We start from the raw sequence: 16,261 nt of genomic DNA, 5'->3' as shown, positions 1-16,261 counted from the left end.
AAGTTGAGAGTAGTAAACATCAGTTTTCATTGTGCCTGGGAAGAGGGCATTTTTCTTGTGTTGCAAATAAAAATACAAGTCAAATAACTTTAAAAGGGCATTATGTTCTGCTACAAATACAATTGAAACGGATTGTTTAGGAGCAGATCAGAAATGGTACAGAATTTTGCACTTAATTTCCTCAGTTATCATTTACAATAAGAACCTCCGGTCTTGACAGCCAAGTCTAAACAGTAGTAAATTAGTACAAATTTATACTGATTTTACTCTAATAATCGTAATAAAAGCTTATAGATTTGGCACTAATTACATAAATGCCTAATGATCTTGAAAATTACTCTGGTTAGAAATATATTACTAATCTAAACTTTGTTGTTGGCTGGCTCTGAAAAATCAGAACATTAGAAATGGTTCGCTTCACTTGTGCAAAGCACTTTAAATTGTTCAAGTAGTTTAACATATTCGAGAGGAAAATAAAGAGCATTTAACTTTATTTACAGCCTAAAGTGGAGTTGGGAGCCGAGCTGAACTCAGAAACTTTGACCAAAGGAGCGGGCTGTGGGCCAGGATGCAAGCGTGGGCCAGGCGGAGCAGCAGAAGCCGGGCTCGAAAGGTGCAAAGTGCAAGAATCGGCACCGCGCACGGGTCCTTGAAGCAGACGTCGAGGCCTGGCAGCGCCGGGGGAGTCGACTGCTGTTTTGCTCTCTAGGCCCTGCCGCGGGGCTGGGACTCTGTAGGCCCGGGGTCCCAGCCAGGGCGTCTGGACCCTAGGCGCAGGCCTGCTGGGCGTCAGCGAAGTCTAGAGGCGGTCTGGAGGGCGCGGCGTGCCCTTGTTGTGCTCGGGATCGACAGGCCTGCGCCAGCGGCCGGCCAGTGTTGCCCAGCGCGCTGGTGGGGGCTACTCTCGGGTCACCAGGGGGTCATGCCCTGCGCTGTCCCCTGCCCTGCCTCTGCCCCAGGAAGACCCTAGCTCAAAGAGACAGAGCTGCGCCTTTGGAGCGAGCAGGGCGGGACAAGGAGAAGGAAAGGTGTGCCTGGAGGAAATCCCAGGGAAGAACTATCGGAGGTCGGGCCGAGAAGCCCAGGGCGAGGGCTAGGCGGCCGCCTCTGCTTTAGCAGCTGCTCGGGGCTGGAGCCGCCAGGGCTGCCGCCGCCGCCGCCGCCTCCTCGGGCGGGCGCGGGCGGGCGCGGGCGGGCGGGCGGGCGGAGTGGGGGACTCTCCGGGCGCTGACATTTGCAGGCTGCCCTCCTGATTGGTCCCCTCGCCGAGCTGCTCACGGGTTCATTCAACTGTTAAGCACCTCCCCGTCTCTCTAAAGGACATTATAATGCAAGAAGCCCCCTTTTTAACCACAAACCGAATTTTCTTTCATTTAGGTGATCTATATATATCTATATCGTATAGCTTATAGCTTATATCTATTTTAAATAACTTAAAGCCGCTAAAATTTGGGGGGGAACAGCTTTCACCCTGGAGCGGTGCGCGATGCTGTCTCACGCCGACCTCCTGGACGCCAGGCTAGGTGAGTGCGCGTCTCTCGCCCAGGCAGCCAGGAGAAGCCCGGGCAGGAAATTGTCAATTTGTTCCTTATTTTACCTTAATGTGCCCTAAATGGACTAATTTCTTTAAAAGTAATTGTGCTGCATTAAAGTTTAATTTGATTTAACAGCGTCTTTTAAAAAATCTATGGAATATGTAGATCCAGAGGAGCTGGGAAATGTTGTTACTTTTTGTTTTTCTTATTTTCTCTCTTTCCCCCTCCCCCTTATTATTTTTTTTTAAGGGAACGACCTACCCCGTGATAATTTGTTTGGAGGCATTTTTCTTTCTCCCTTTTCCCCTCCTATTTGCGTTAATTTGAGATTTCTTTCTTCTTTTTTTCCCTCTCTTCCTCTCTCCCCACTACCTCTTTCTCTCTTCCTCGTCTGAGTATGGTTGAATTTGTAAAAATCGGTCTTGAAGGAGAAGCCGCTGCAGTAGAAGCGGATTTGCTAAGTGTGCTCACTGAGAAAGGAGAAAAGCCAGATTCATCCTCACGGGCATCCGGCCTGCAAAGGGACTCGTCATTGCCAGTGGCCGAGAGGAATGCGCCTTTTATTTCTCTGGAAAGAAAAGTTGAATTCTCTAAAGCTTGATTCACTGTTATGTCTAGAGAGTTTACTTGAGTTTCCTTAATGCTGTCTGGGTTACTGGGCTCAGGGTTTCCGGTTTGGGAATCTTTGGTGATGGATGTGACTCCATTTTCCAAACACTTTCTCTGATTTGAGGGGGAGGCGGAGCTGATTTGGGTTGATTTCGGGAGGTGGAAAGCTTGGAGACTTATTCATCTTCCGAGAAAGTGAGAGGGAATCAGCTGAGGGCCGGAGGTAGAGTTCGTCAGGCTGCCTGAGCGCAGGTGGGGCAGCAACGAAGGAATCGTTTAATTTTTCTTCTTTCTTTTCTTTTCTTTTTTCCCTCCTGGTCGAAGGATATGCTCTCGGGTTGCTGGGGCACCAGGGGTACGGTTCATGAAAGGGACTCCGAGACATGTTTCATTGCCGGGACTGGGAGTGTTTCATTGTGGGAGAGAAGAAAGCATGTGCTGTTTACTACAGGACCCCGCGGCGGAGAGAGGGGAAAGGGCCGGGAGACGGTATTACAGCCTGGCTGTCCAAATCCTGGGGAACCCAGCTGAGCATCTCGGGAGATTGCTCCGTAGGGCGACCGCGGGCTCAGAGGGAGCCGAGGATGGGGCTGAAAAAGGACCGCGCGGGGAGAACAGTCCCTCCTGGCATGGCCAGGACAGTAGTGACCACCATCCCCTTGCCTCCTCAGGTATGAAAGATGCCGCCGAGCTTCTGGGCCACCGGGAGGCGGTGAAGTGTAGGCTGGGCGTGGGGGGCTCCGACCCCGGGGGCCATCCGGGGGACCTAGCGCCCAACTCCGACCCAGTCGAGGGAGCCACTCTGCTGCCCGGGGAGGACATCACCACAGTGGGCTCTACGCCGGCCTCTCTGGCGGTGAGCTCAAAGGACCCGGACAAGCAGCCGGGGCCCCAAGGTGGCCCGAACCCCAGCCAAGCAGGTCAGCAGCAGGGCCAACAGAAGCAGAAGCGCCACCGGACGCGCTTCACCCCGGCACAGCTCAACGAGTTGGAGAGGAGCTTCGCCAAGACTCACTACCCCGACATCTTCATGCGCGAGGAGCTGGCGCTGCGTATCGGGCTGACGGAGTCCCGAGTGCAGGTACGCTGGGCTTGGGCGCCAGGGCAGAAGACAAGGAGGGGGCGGGTGGACTTGGGCAAAGGAAGCAGGGTCTTTCCTTCCCTTGCAGGGGTCCTGGGCTGCGCTTCCTCTACCTATGGTTTCCTGGGTCAAGTTAGCTCCTCTGCCCGCAAACTGGCCCCATCGATGGACAGACAGTGCCCCCATCTCCTGCCAGTATAGCCACATCCCCGCAGAAACTCCTCAAAAGCGAAGCCGGCGTCGTTCAATTGCTAGGTCTCTTCCCTCCTCCTGAGAAGGGAACCTCCGGGTCTCCCACCTTCTGTGTCTCCCAGGCGGCTAAGTCCAGCACGCGATTACACTCCAGCTCTCGTAATTGACAAGCATTTCATTATCCCCTAATGAGTTTGTGTTAAGAGTCTGGATAAATGGGAGAATGCAACAATTATACAGAAAACATGAAAAGGGAGAAAACAAGGCGAAATGGGCACATTTCAAAAAAGATCTACACCTGGGTTTTACGGTGTAGCTTTATTCTCCTGCTTATCACACTCCTGCTGCTCTCAGGCAAAACACCTCTAGCTGTGATGTTTACAAAGGCTTTGAACTTGGCGGCCTACCAATGCGCTGGGAGAGGCTGGAGCGATCCCCCACAGACTATGAGTCCTGGTTTTCCCTAAGGTAACTTGGGGAGTGGGGAGGAAAGAGGGCTTTCTTGTAGATCTCCAATTTGAAGAAAGGACATTTGGGGCAGGAAAGATTGACCGGCAATAGACAAAATCATTACTGACCCCTTGTTTTCATCCAACCCCCCTCCAAGTTGTAAATTACATGTGACTTAGAAAACCACACCTGTAAGTTTTTTGAAAATCGGGGAATAAAAGTATAAGTCCAATGCATCTCGGATTTTTTCTGCTTTTTAGAAGAATGAAAACATTATGTCAAATATTTTATGGACAGGTGCTGGAGGTGAAAGTACAAGACGCGCGCTTAGTCTTGAGCTATCCAGGGTTTTGAAAACCTTCCTTTCCTGTCTTGGACGTGGTATTTTCTGTTCCTTACCCTGGGTGTTGATCTCAGCTCTGGCTGCTTTTACAAATTTTAAATATCTTCGCTTTACAAATTTTAAACATCAAAGTTTAAAGATCTCAGTTACTTTACATTTGATCTAAGAAGAGACAAGAGTGTCCTTAATCACAGTGTTGCGTTTTTCTGTCTCCATTCTGCATTTTAAAGATAGTCTAACCTGGAAAAATAGCATATGCTTCTGTTTTAAATAGTCAGCAAAAACTGTCATTAGGGACTTAAAGTGGTCAAATTAATATAGTAATATTCAGGGTATAACATAGATTAACATTTTTACTCAGTGTAAGTCTGGGTGGTTTCCTTAGTGAACTCCGGAAGCCCTGAATCATGGGCCATTGAAATTAAGCATCAAAGGCGTGTTAATTGCATTGTGCAGAAATATATTACTAGTGCTCTTAAATTTTTTTTACCTCACACCTCTTTTAAATCTTTTGAAATTGAGTTCAAATCTTAACAGAAATATACAATTTCAATATTTCCATTACCGTTCATAATAGTACTGGCTTGTTAAAATCCTGTCGGTTCAAAATTCATAAATTTTTTGTCACTCAAGAGAAATGCTATACAATAATTTTTATTTTAAAGACTAAAATGCTGTTGCTTAACCTAGGCTTACTAGTAATTAGTTTGAATTAAAATAGAACTTAGAACCACAAATAAAATATAATTGGACAACTGACTTTATGGAAAAAGAAAATGAGGTCTATTAAACTTTATTAGGTCTTCCGAAGGTTAATGGCAGTGATTCTTTTAATACAAAAAGTTGTAAATGAAATAAAACACAAACTATGTAATAGAAACGTAATTTTCAAGAAGTACACAAAAGAATAATCAAGAAGAATAGAGACAAAGTACTTTAATTGTTCTAACATAATGTTCAACCAAAGATAATAGCTTGATGTTGCTGATAGGAACAATTTAATAGAATGGCAATTTCAATATTTTTAAAAATAATGTTCCATAGTTTAAAAAGTAATCAGATCAACATAACCTTCTTAATTAACATTTCAAAATGATTAACATTATGTAATGTAATGCAAAAATAATTTATGTAAAATGTATTTACTTCTCAATTCATTGTATGGTTGCTCCTTGACCAAATTCAAATTAAATAGTAATTGGTTTATGTTCTTATATGATGAGTACTTCATAGTTTTCTATATAGTTAACAGATTGCCACACATTCTTTTCAGTACGTGGGGCCACTGCACTGATTAAAAATGATCTAAACATTTAATTTATTGCAATTGTATGTTTTTAAAGATACTTTTTGATTCTAGACTAAATGATCTAAAATACGTATTTTTATCTATATCTGGCATATATCATACTTTTAAGTATTTATTAAAGCACCTCTACTCACACGGAGGCCAATTCCATGTCTGATATCGCTCCTCTTTTCTGGCTAGTATAATAAAACCATTCCTTTTATAGCATGCCATTATTAGAAACCAATTTCAGAATTATTTATAACCTGGAATGGCTTATTAAGCAGCAATGCGAGAATCATGCAAATTACGCGATCGAATGCAATATAATAAGCATAATCATTAGTCTCTAGCACGGATTAATTAACTTTCAATATTTTATTTACATAAAAACCAAATCAGTGAAATAACTTCTGCACAGCCAGGCTTGCCTCTCAATATTTTATACGAACAAAAATAATGTGCTGTAATTCCATTGACCGTGTCCCCCAGAATGGCCCTGTCACCTGCCACATCTTAATAGGGGGACAAGCCAAGAGTATTTTCTAGTTTTCTAATGGAATGAGAAATTGCATTTTCTTCCTCTCCCAGCACTATTAAAGTGTAATGAATTCGGCCCAGAGTTCACGGCTGGCTGATCGAAATGAACCTGAGATCTAGGCTTTAATACAGCTCCCCAGATTTCCTCCCAAATCTTCACATTAATCATTTGCTGGATTCCAATGAGATCTTCATAAAGCATTTGCTTCGAGGGGGAAAAAAGTAATATTCTCTCTTTCTCCCTCTCTTTCTCTATTTCTGAGCCATTTATAGGTGGGGAATTAAACGGGCTATATATTTTAAAATACATTTACAGTATGTCTATATTACTGTAACAGCAGATATCATGAAAGTGGATTTTTAAATTCCAACCTCCATTAGATTCTCACTGTTGTATTAAGCATTTTCTGAGAAGAGCTGCATTTCAAACTGAGTACAAAGTTGGCCATGGCTGCGGTTAATACATTTCCTGGAGTTGTCATCTCTGCATTCTCAAAATCTCCCTTAGGTTTTACCTGCATTTTAATCTGTCATGCTCTAGTTTTCAAGTGGAAACATTCACATTTTAAAAACATATGCATCATAGCTTGGAACGGAGGTGCTCAGACCCCATGCAGATTTTTTTCCCAACCGCAGTAAGCCATGAAACATAAAAAATTTTGTAGCCATTATTTGACTACTAACCCTCAAACATAATTGAGCACGATTTTTCGATTATTTCTGTAATATTTAGTTCTTCAACAGCTGTTCTTTTCCGCTTGGGCTTGAGATTCAGAAACCTTTCTGGCAGGCGTGTTTTTTACTGAGATTCTGCAGGGTAATTTCTCCCCGCTTTCTTCTGCTTTTTTTCCCAGTCCCCCACCCCGTGCCCACCCCAAACATTCAGACATTTCGGGATTCACTGACATTAGCAGGGTGATAGGAACCGGTATTCATAGACATCTTTCAAAATGTATCTGGGTGCGGAGTGTGAGGTGTGGGGACCGTCTGGACACAGACACCGTCCCTTGTCTAGGGCTCCATCCGGCCCAACCTTGGATGGGTAATGCAAAGCGACCTCTGGCAGCAGTTCTCGCTATGCTTTCCTGGGCTCCTGCGGGTTGCTCTCCGCAGAAGGCCGCTAACAGCTCAATCCGCCGCCTGCCACGTCGATCCCAGCCTGCACCTAGGGTTCTGCTGCCTCATTAATCTGCCGCGCCACCAGCTCAAGGGGCTTTAGCAGGGAAAGGACCCAACAGCTTTACCCAATCCGGACACTGGAGTAGGCGGAAACTTGGGAAGTGGGGTAGAAACCAGAGAAAGATAAGGTGGTGGGCGACAGGGTAGAAAGGCCAGAGCCAGCCCAAAAGCGGGAGAGGATTCTAGATTGCAATGCCGTTCACATTGGTAAACAGAGAGTGCACGGGTGTGAACAAACCATTGTGCATAGCCGGTTTACCGGGAAAGGCGGTCAGGTACTCATACTCATGATGCTTTAGTTTGCGGAATAAACACTGAATAGCTTGGATTAACGCGTTACCTTTTGGCCATGAATATGGTGGTCAAATTGCGTTGGCCAAATTATGAGAAAATTCAATCAGTACCTGAGCTGTGTCCCACATCATTTATATTTATGCATAGTAAGCCTCCAACTGACTAATGTTAAACTGTAAACCTGCCAAGTGGGCATGCTGGCATTTTTCTTTAAATAAAAAGATCAAATTTAAATATGGGGCAAGGGGATGTTATCTTGGTCAGGCAGTTTACTTGATATCTTTCAGGAAGAACCCTTCCTTCCCCTGTGGTGGTGAATTTGACATTCATAGACAAATTTGTCTGGTAAGGTCTGAACTTCCAGGGTCACTGTTAAGAAAGAACTAATAGGCTCACTTTGGAGTATATTTTATAAAACACATCTCCTTTAAAAAGACATCTGGGTTTGTCTAAGCAAACTTAAATTTGATTCATACCTAGTGTGAGCTTTACACTTGACTTCTTTTAGTTTGTAGTGGTCAGGAAATTTGCTTTTAGTTTATAGATGAAACGAGGGGTGGGGTGGGGCTGAGGGAACTGGAGGCCTTGTTATTTGGGATCCTCAGTAAGTTCCTGAAAATAGTAGATTTGAAGGCCTTGAGGCTTAGGGCTCTGGCAGCAGGTTCCAGCACACTTGCACAGCCCAGATAAAGGTACCCTTAGAGGGGCTTGAGAATGAGGCACGGACTTGTGGCAGCGGTACCAGTCGCTATGAATCAGAAGTCACGGTGGCGACCCAAACAACACTGTAACTCAGTGGCGCTCGCTTTCCCACACGGATCACTATATTTACCTCTCTGCTCTGTCATCCATGGCGTTAGGGGTTCTCCTTTGTCTTTCGATTTTGGAACTGGCTATGTCATCCACGGCCCTTCATCAATTTCCAAAGTTACAGCGTTTCAGAAAATTCTATACCCCATCATTGTTATAAGGCACGCTATTAAGCCACATGGGTACGCAAGTTTATCTTCATTTGTACACCTGTGGGTCCAGCCTTGACACATGCCTGCCTGCAGACCTGTGCATCTAAGCAGCGAACAGAAGGTGCCAGCGTGCAGGGGCGTGGTGAATACTGCGCATGGTATATGTTTGCACCGTGTGTAAGCGCTCCGGGGCACGATCACTCAGGACCCCGGGAGGTGGCGCCCGGTGGATGCAAGGGGCGCCGGTTGATTCCAGCTGGTGGAGAACCAGGGTCACCGGCTGGGTGCGGGGGCCGTGCCGGGCCGATGGCCCTTTTTCGGCCTGGAGCTGAGTGGGTGGACCTGACGCGGGTTTCTAGGGCTCAAGCCCCCGCCCCTCCTGGCCCGCCCGCCGGCTAACAGCGCCCTGTGTGTCTCCCGCCCTGCCCGCTCCAGGTCTGGTTCCAGAACCGGCGCGCTAAGTGGAAGAAGCGCAAGAAGACCACCAACGTGTTCCGTGCGCCGGGGACGCTGCTGCCCACGCCAGGCCTGCCTCAGTTCCCGTCGGCCGCCGCCGCCGCCGCCGCCGCCATGGGCGACAGCCTGTGCTCTTTCCATGCCAACGACACCCGCTGGGCGGCAGCCGCCATGCCGGGAGTGTCGCAGCTGCCGCTACCGCCGGCGCTGGGCAGGCAGCAAGCCATGGCACAGTCGCTGTCCCAGTGCAGCCTGGCGGCCGGGCCGCCGCCCAACTCCATGGGCCTGTCCAACAGCTTGGCGGGCTCCAACGGCGCGGGGCTGCAGTCGCACCTCTACCAGCCTGCCTTTCCCGGCATGGTGCCCGCCTCCCTCCCCGGCCCCAGCAACGTCTCCGGCTCGCCCCAGCTCTGCAGCTCCCCGGACAGCAGCGACGTGTGGCGGGGCACGAGCATCGCCTCCCTCCGCCGCAAGGCGCTAGAGCACACAGTTTCCATGAGCTTCACTTAATGCAGCCGCGCCCGGCCCGCTCCGCCCCCGGCACCGCCCCCAGGTCCGCCCCGAGGCCCTGGCGGCAAGCGCTCGGGCCCTTGCTCGGGCCCTGGCCCGGGCGCCCCGCCCCTGGCCCCCTGATCCTTCCCCCTCCAGGCCTCTGCCACCTCTCGCTTGGTTCTTTCCCTTGTCCTCCACTCTCCCGGGCTCACCCCCAAGCCCCAGCCCGCGAGGCCGCCCCTCCGCCTGATTTCGCTCCCCCCAGCCTCCCCAAAGCCCCCTCCCCGTCTCACGCAGCTCCTCCCTCCTCCCGGTCTCTAGCGCCTCACCCCACCCTTTCCCGCTACCCGCGGCCTTCCCGCTCGCACTCTTCGTGCTCGCGCCCTCCTCACGGCCTTCTGACTGGCTGCATTCCCATCCACACCTTCTACACAACGCCTGCGGCCCCCTCGCCCACCGCCTCCCGTCCGGTCCCTTCTTTGCCCGCACCTCACGCCCCTCCTCCCGCGCCCTGCAAAAAGCATCCTTCCCGTCATTTTACTTACCAGGGAGTAGACTCAGGATCTGAAATCAGACACCAATGGACTGGTTTGTGGGCAGAAATACACACACTCGCACTCTCGCTCACTCTCAGACACTACACACACGCGCTTACACACACATACACAGTGCACCTAGGTCACACACGGACGTGTTCAAGGGACAGCACAATGTTAGGGATTTTTGTCTTAAAGGAGGACAAGCATCTACTACCAACCGCCTCATTTGAGGACCCAACAGATTACAATTTGATTTATTCTTGTATTCTTGCTCCGAACTCCTTTCTTTCTTTCCTCTCCCACCACCCGTTCCTTGCCCTGTGTACCCAGTCACATCCATGCAGCCCTGTACTGGCTTGCAAAAGAACGCTTTTATTTCATCTTTCTTTTATTTTCTTAAGCACAACTGTGTGCGGGTATTGAGGGAAAAGCTTCTCAGGAGGAACATAACAGTGGATTGGGTGGCTGGAGTAGACTAAAGCAGTCATGTGATGAAAAGGTGATCTTACCCATTTTGATAAGTCTTTATAAGGAAGAATAAAATAAACATGTAAGAAAATTTTCCTTTTGTAAAAGCAAAAGCCACATCTCTTTTCTGGATCCTTCAAGACTGGGGTTTGTTTGCTTCCTTTTTGCGTTTCTCTCGCCTCGCTGCTCTGTGCCCTTGGTTGTTTTGTGGTCGTCCTGTCGTTCCTCGTGCCCCTCGGCCACCCCTCCCCCCGCCCCGGCCCCTGCTGGCCGCCGATGGGTGCACTCGGACATCTACAACCCTGCAACTTTGTACAGAGAAAACACAATCAGCTTTTTCTGCATGTGCTGGTCAAATCCAAACCCAGAGAACAGAAGCGCTTTCGAAGAATGAACAAACATGTGAAATAGGATGTTTTGTGTAGATAAAGCATTCTTGTTACATACTGGTCAATTTGTGATATGTTTTAACTTATTGTCTGTGCTTATTTATGGAATCTGGTTTTCTTAATAAATGTTTGAGCTAATATAAAGCATATTATTTGACTTTTCCGGACAAGTTTATATCAACTTAAATGTAAATGGATAAAATAAAATCATTTTCAGTATGTGATATGGAGAATAATGGGTTTTGGTGTGACTTTGAATGGCGGAAGGGTCTCGTGGTGGGAGAAGGGAAGAGAACTCTTCCAGGAGGTTCTCAACTCTCGCTCAGTCGGCGGGATCCCCACTTTTGGGACGCGTCCTCTTTTCAGTAGGCTTGGGTTCAGTTGCCTGGTTGCCCAGCAGCCTAGGCAGCACGCACCCACACGGCGTTCGGCTCCTCAGGCCCGGCCTGGAGTCGCGCGGCCCGCAGGCCGGAAGTGAGAAGCCGCGCAGTGATCTCCTCACGCGAGTTCGAGGCCTCGCGAGGCTTCGGGTCGACCCCGGTGCCGCCCGAGCCCGAGATGGGCCTACGGGCAGAGCTGCCCGCCCTAAACGCAGGGCACGAGAGTTGATATGCTTCTGGCGTGAACCGTTTCCCTCGGACAAAGGAGCTGACGGCAACCCTCGCCGGGCTGCGTCCGGAAGGACCACCGTGAAGGAAGCGTGGAGACCGGGAGCTCTGCCGTCTGGCGTCGCCCAGAGCCGCGTGTGGCCCCAGGTACGCTGTGGACGAGAGAGGCCCGGGGCTCCTCCCTTGGCGCCTAGGCCTCGAGGCCGTCCGAAAGAGGCGGCCCGGCCCCTTTGCTCCGGCGGATCCAGGTGGGGGCAAACGGCATGGCGGGAGAAGGGTGTCCAGGGCGGCCTGGCAGCGGGTCGGAACTTCTCAGGCTTTCCCCTGCGAGACCGCTCTGGTTTTCTCAGGGTCCATCTTTGGGTCGAGCTAACCTCAACTTTAGCCACGTGCTCAGTTCAGATTAAGTGGTAGTGAAAAATGGCCTTTTTTCCCTGTATAATGAGCTGGAAGGTTGCAGGTGTGTTTTAAACTTGGAGGCGAGTCGGTATCGCAGGTTTTCTTTGGAAGAAATCAACCTTGTGGTGTGAATTTTAATGGTTATTATAGGAATTAGAATGCACCTTTTCCCATGGGAAGATTTCTCAGTTGGTTGCCACAGAATGGAAACCCTAAAAAACACCCTTGTCCTAGAATACAATTTCATACCATTGGGAGCCGTTGTAGTTGTTACTCAACTGTTTAAGGAACTGTTGTAATTGTTACTAAACTAAGAGAACACGGTGGAATCTCCTGGAAGGTGAGGACAAAAAGGCATGATTTTCTATGGTAATGAAAAATCATTTGTTCATGTTACCTTAGGAATTTTAATTAGAGATATTCAATAAAATTGGTGGGTGGGTTCACAGAATATTTCAATTCTACATTTTCTAAGGGTATATTTAATATAATGTTAAAATATTAAGGAGGATAAAAACAGGCTCATTTGGGATTTCATATAAAAGTGGAACATTTCTATGTTTTAGAACTCACCCTAGATTTTAATTTAGCAGCATAACAACCAAATTTCTAAAATATCTGTAGACGAAAAATACTTTTCCTTGTTTTTACATTTTGTCATATTCTCCCTTGGCTTAGATTAGTGCTCTTTTTTTTTTTTTTAACTTGAAATTGTGGAAACTGTAATCTCAAGTCCCATTTAAGAGATCAGTACAAATCACAGATTGTTTCACCAGTGAGCATGGAAGGTTGTTTACAAGGATGCTAATTTTACAGCTTTTTTATGCTGCTATAAAACATAACTTTATGATGTAGGAATGCAATAAAGGATGCTAAGTGGGATCTTTAAAAATCGTGTTTCTGAAAGGCAAGGGAAATGGGATCTTTCATTTGAAAAAAAGATGGGCCAACTCAGAACACTGATGAGAAGTTGCAAATCAACTGAAGTGATAGATGCTTTCAAAGATACTTATATTTCATAATATAGTGGTTATTTATCAATATTATAATGAAAGTATACAGAGTTTTTCACTTGACCTGACTCTGGAAATTTGTTTCTATGGCAATAGATTTTTGTATTAAGAATTCTGAACATTTTAATGTCATATATGCCGTTAGCATAAGGGAAGGCAACCTGGTCTAAATTGTTAAGGTTGACAGTTTAGCAAAGATAAAAAGCAGTGAGAATCACAATCACGAGCCTGAAAGATTTCTATATTTTGAGAGAGAAAAAAAATAACAAGAGTGATGCTTCATATTACTTTTTGACTCCTTATCAGCAGCAGTTCTGACTCAAAACTGTTAAAGTCATAAAAATAACTAATTACATTTAGTAAGGTAATAAAGACAATAATGATGAATAATATCAGAGTACAGGGTAGATAAGTACAACATGTTAGATGTCCTGCATCTAATGAATTGTACTTTTTACTGAGTAGTCTTTTTGGCATTGAATACTGTCACCAACACATGCTAGCTAGAAAAAGTCAAAGGCTATTATGATGTAACTATATGATTGATTTATTTGAGTACACATTTTCATCCTTGTATCTTTATTTTCTCCTCAATATTGGTACTAAATATCATACATGGCATGCAAGGGATGTCATAGTAATGATGTTGCACTTAGTTTACCTTTTGTTGATGGTGGAAGAAATAGGTTATAGGAATTCAACCTACTAAAGATGATGTTAGGGATTGAACAGAAAATAGGATGCAGAGCAATTTGGGTAAGTCAAGGTAGACATAAATGGAAAATATTGAGGAAGTTCTAACTTTGGGGCAGTTTATGTTTGACGTTGTCAATGACTGCTTACCCTGAAAATGAAAATGTTTTTAATTTGTGTTGTGGACTTTACGTATTAATTTTTAGGATAAAGAAAAAACTTAGCCCACAAAGATGTGTCTTCTAGTAATGGCAGTAGTTAACCTGTCAGTTGAAAGAATGTAACCTTCCTTTTCTCCCTTTCATGACATAAAGGTAATCTCATCTGAGGGCATTTATGTGAAGAAATAACAGCATGGCATAGTGAAACTACTGGCTCATTAATCCTGGCATCTACTTCCTACAGGCTTCCTTGATTAGTTAGATTCATTCATCGGGCATTTCGGAGTTTCTGATTTGTCACCATTGGCTAGGTTCACTGACTTCAGGCTAAATTGAGCCAGAAGCAATGTTTATTAGTAATTTTGTAGTACAGGCTACCCTAATAATTCAGCCCAAATATCTCATCTGAAGGATATCCATTCACCCTCGCCTTTAATGTGGGTTGCAGCTGTGTTCATAAGGAATTGAAAGAACACAAGTGATTGGGCATGTATTTTCTAAATTAGTAATATGATGGCTAATAGCTGTAAACCCATCTTCGTATCCAGTGCAGAAATTATGATTCATTTTTAAAATGAAAGCAGCAACAAAGGCGGGCACCCCCTGCCTGGCTCTGTGCTAACTCTCATCAGTGCAGAGCATTTGGTACGGGAACCATGGCCTATTTACATGTGATCATTACAGAGAGAACAATGCTTTTCGCTTTTCCTCATGCATGCTCTATCAAAACAACGCATGGATTTATAAGACTTACTAGAAAATGCTTTTAAGGAATTTCAGGCATGAGCTACGCAGAGGGCCCTCTTTTGATTTTGACGATGTCATAATCAGTCTATAAGGGGGCATAATTAGTTGTTTGTGCAGTTAAGCTGCATCTTCCATCCACATGATCAAATATCCCACATATCCAAGTTTCCATCTTTAAAGCCACCTTGGATTTGAGATACACTTGCTGCAGTTGCTCCTGCTGCCACAATTCTTCTTAATTCTGAGTTGAAGTAATTCACAAGTACCAGGAAATATATAATTAACCCACATGACACATGTAGTATATGTTCTTTATATCTTTCATTGAAATATCACAGGACTTTACATGCTTTTATTCACAGTCCTTATTGAATCTATTTAAGATGAACCCAAACAATGTCTGGTTAAGAACCCCTAGAAGCCCTTAGTAGTGAAAAGATTATATGTGATTCTTATGAAATTAGAAATACTAAATTGTAAAACACAAAACATAGGTATACTAAAATTAAATAAGTTCTTTCTAGATTTTCTAATTGCAGAATTCTGAATGAGTTCATTGAAGCTGAATTGGTCTCTCTTTTTGCTGCCCTTGCTTTATTAGTTATCACATGCTTAGTCTGCCTAGTTAGGCAGCTACTCCAACACTGATTTCAGAAGTAATGTTTTCTGATGGTATTTATTACTTTTCCTCCAGTATGTTACATTTGAACCCCATTTTTCAGTTTATAGAGCACATTATCTCATTTAAATCATCATGGCATCTTTATGAAGTAGATATTCTGTATTTTACAGATGAAGAAATTGAGACTCATAGAGGTTAAGTAACTTGCCCAATGTCACATACCTAGTAAGTGGGAGAGATCATTCTTTTAAGGTGGTCTTCAGATCTTTTAGCAGTAATATTGTGTATGTAACATGTAGATGCTGCTCTTATTCTTAAGGGAAGAAACTAAATAACTTCCCTTACTTAGAAGTTTAACAATCCACCCTTGTAATTTCAACAGGACAGATGCTTTTTGATGGGACATGATAACTGCATTAAAATTAAACATGGTTTCAAGAGTCTAGAAACACTCATTTCCTTCTGAACTTTACCCTCTCTTTAGTGATTAATTCAAGATAGTTCTAGTGTGCCACTGAGAAGGCTCTTTATTGTGTGAGCAATCTTTATCAATGGAATTGTCTCCTTGTGACATGATCTCTGGGCTGAGGTGGTAAGAAACTTGAGAACTAGCTCTGGGAGTACTTTGAGGTGGGTGGCATTGTACATTGAGAGGGGATGGTTTGACTGTTCACAAGGGAGAGGATCCTTGAATCCCTTGGTCCTTCAGATGTGTTTCTTGTCTGTCCCTGCAAGATTTTATGGGAGATCTTTTGATGTTGCTTCTATATAATATTAAGTAGTCACAACACAAGATAAGCTATTTCCCATTTTCCTGTTCTCCACATATTAGAAACCCTCAATCATAGAATTATAAAATCTTAGCATTTGAAGGGATCTTTGAAGTCACCTCATTCAAATTCCCTGACCACAGTTGTTCCTTTTTCATTTCTCACCAAGGGGACTGACAGATTCTGGTTGAACACAAAACCTCTATTATTGGCCCAACTGCCCGGAAGTACTTCCTTTTATTGAGCCTCGTCTGCCTCATGCTCTTCCTTCTATAGTCTTGTATCAGTGGGGACTTTATATTACACCTCTTAGTGCTAAAATGATTTTTCTTTTTAGTCTTTTTTTAGTATATCAGTCAGTATAACACCAGGCTATGCTGTGGTACCAGATGAACCTCTTCTCTCTGGCTTAACATAACCAAGCTTTGTTT

At 45.4% G+C, this 16,261-nt stretch overlaps 1 protein-coding gene across 6 annotated transcripts; it reads left to right on the top strand.

Annotated features, from left to right (window-relative positions):
- Positions 1–1,357: 1,357 nt before the first annotated feature.
- Positions 1,358–9,462, top strand: OTP (orthopedia homeobox). 6 transcript variants are annotated; one of them, XM_081233137.1, is made up of 4 exons: positions 1,358–1,523; positions 2,469–2,633; positions 2,816–3,225; positions 8,909–9,462. In XM_081233137.1, exons 2-4 carry the CDS (start codon positions 2,528–2,530, stop codon positions 9,437–9,439), a joined length of 1,047 nt encoding a protein of 348 aa, XP_081089263.1. In that variant the 5' UTR covers positions 1,358–1,523; positions 2,469–2,527; the 3' UTR covers positions 9,440–9,462. The 6 variants fall into 6 exon arrangements, with proteins under 6 accessions (XP_081089263.1, XP_081089264.1, XP_081089261.1 ...); XM_081233138.1 differs by lacking the exon at positions 2,469–2,633; XM_081233135.1 differs by having other exon boundaries at positions 2,469–3,225.
- Positions 9,463–16,261: the final 6,799 nt, after the last annotated feature.

Source organism: Mesoplodon bidens (assembly GCF_964165515.1).
Source record: "Mesoplodon bidens genome assembly, chromosome: 4".
Taxonomy (NCBI): Eukaryota; Metazoa; Chordata; class Mammalia; order Artiodactyla; family Ziphiidae; genus Mesoplodon; species Mesoplodon bidens.
The sequence above is the reverse complement of the archived record's forward strand: the minus strand, read 5'-3'. Positions and strand labels throughout refer to the sequence as shown.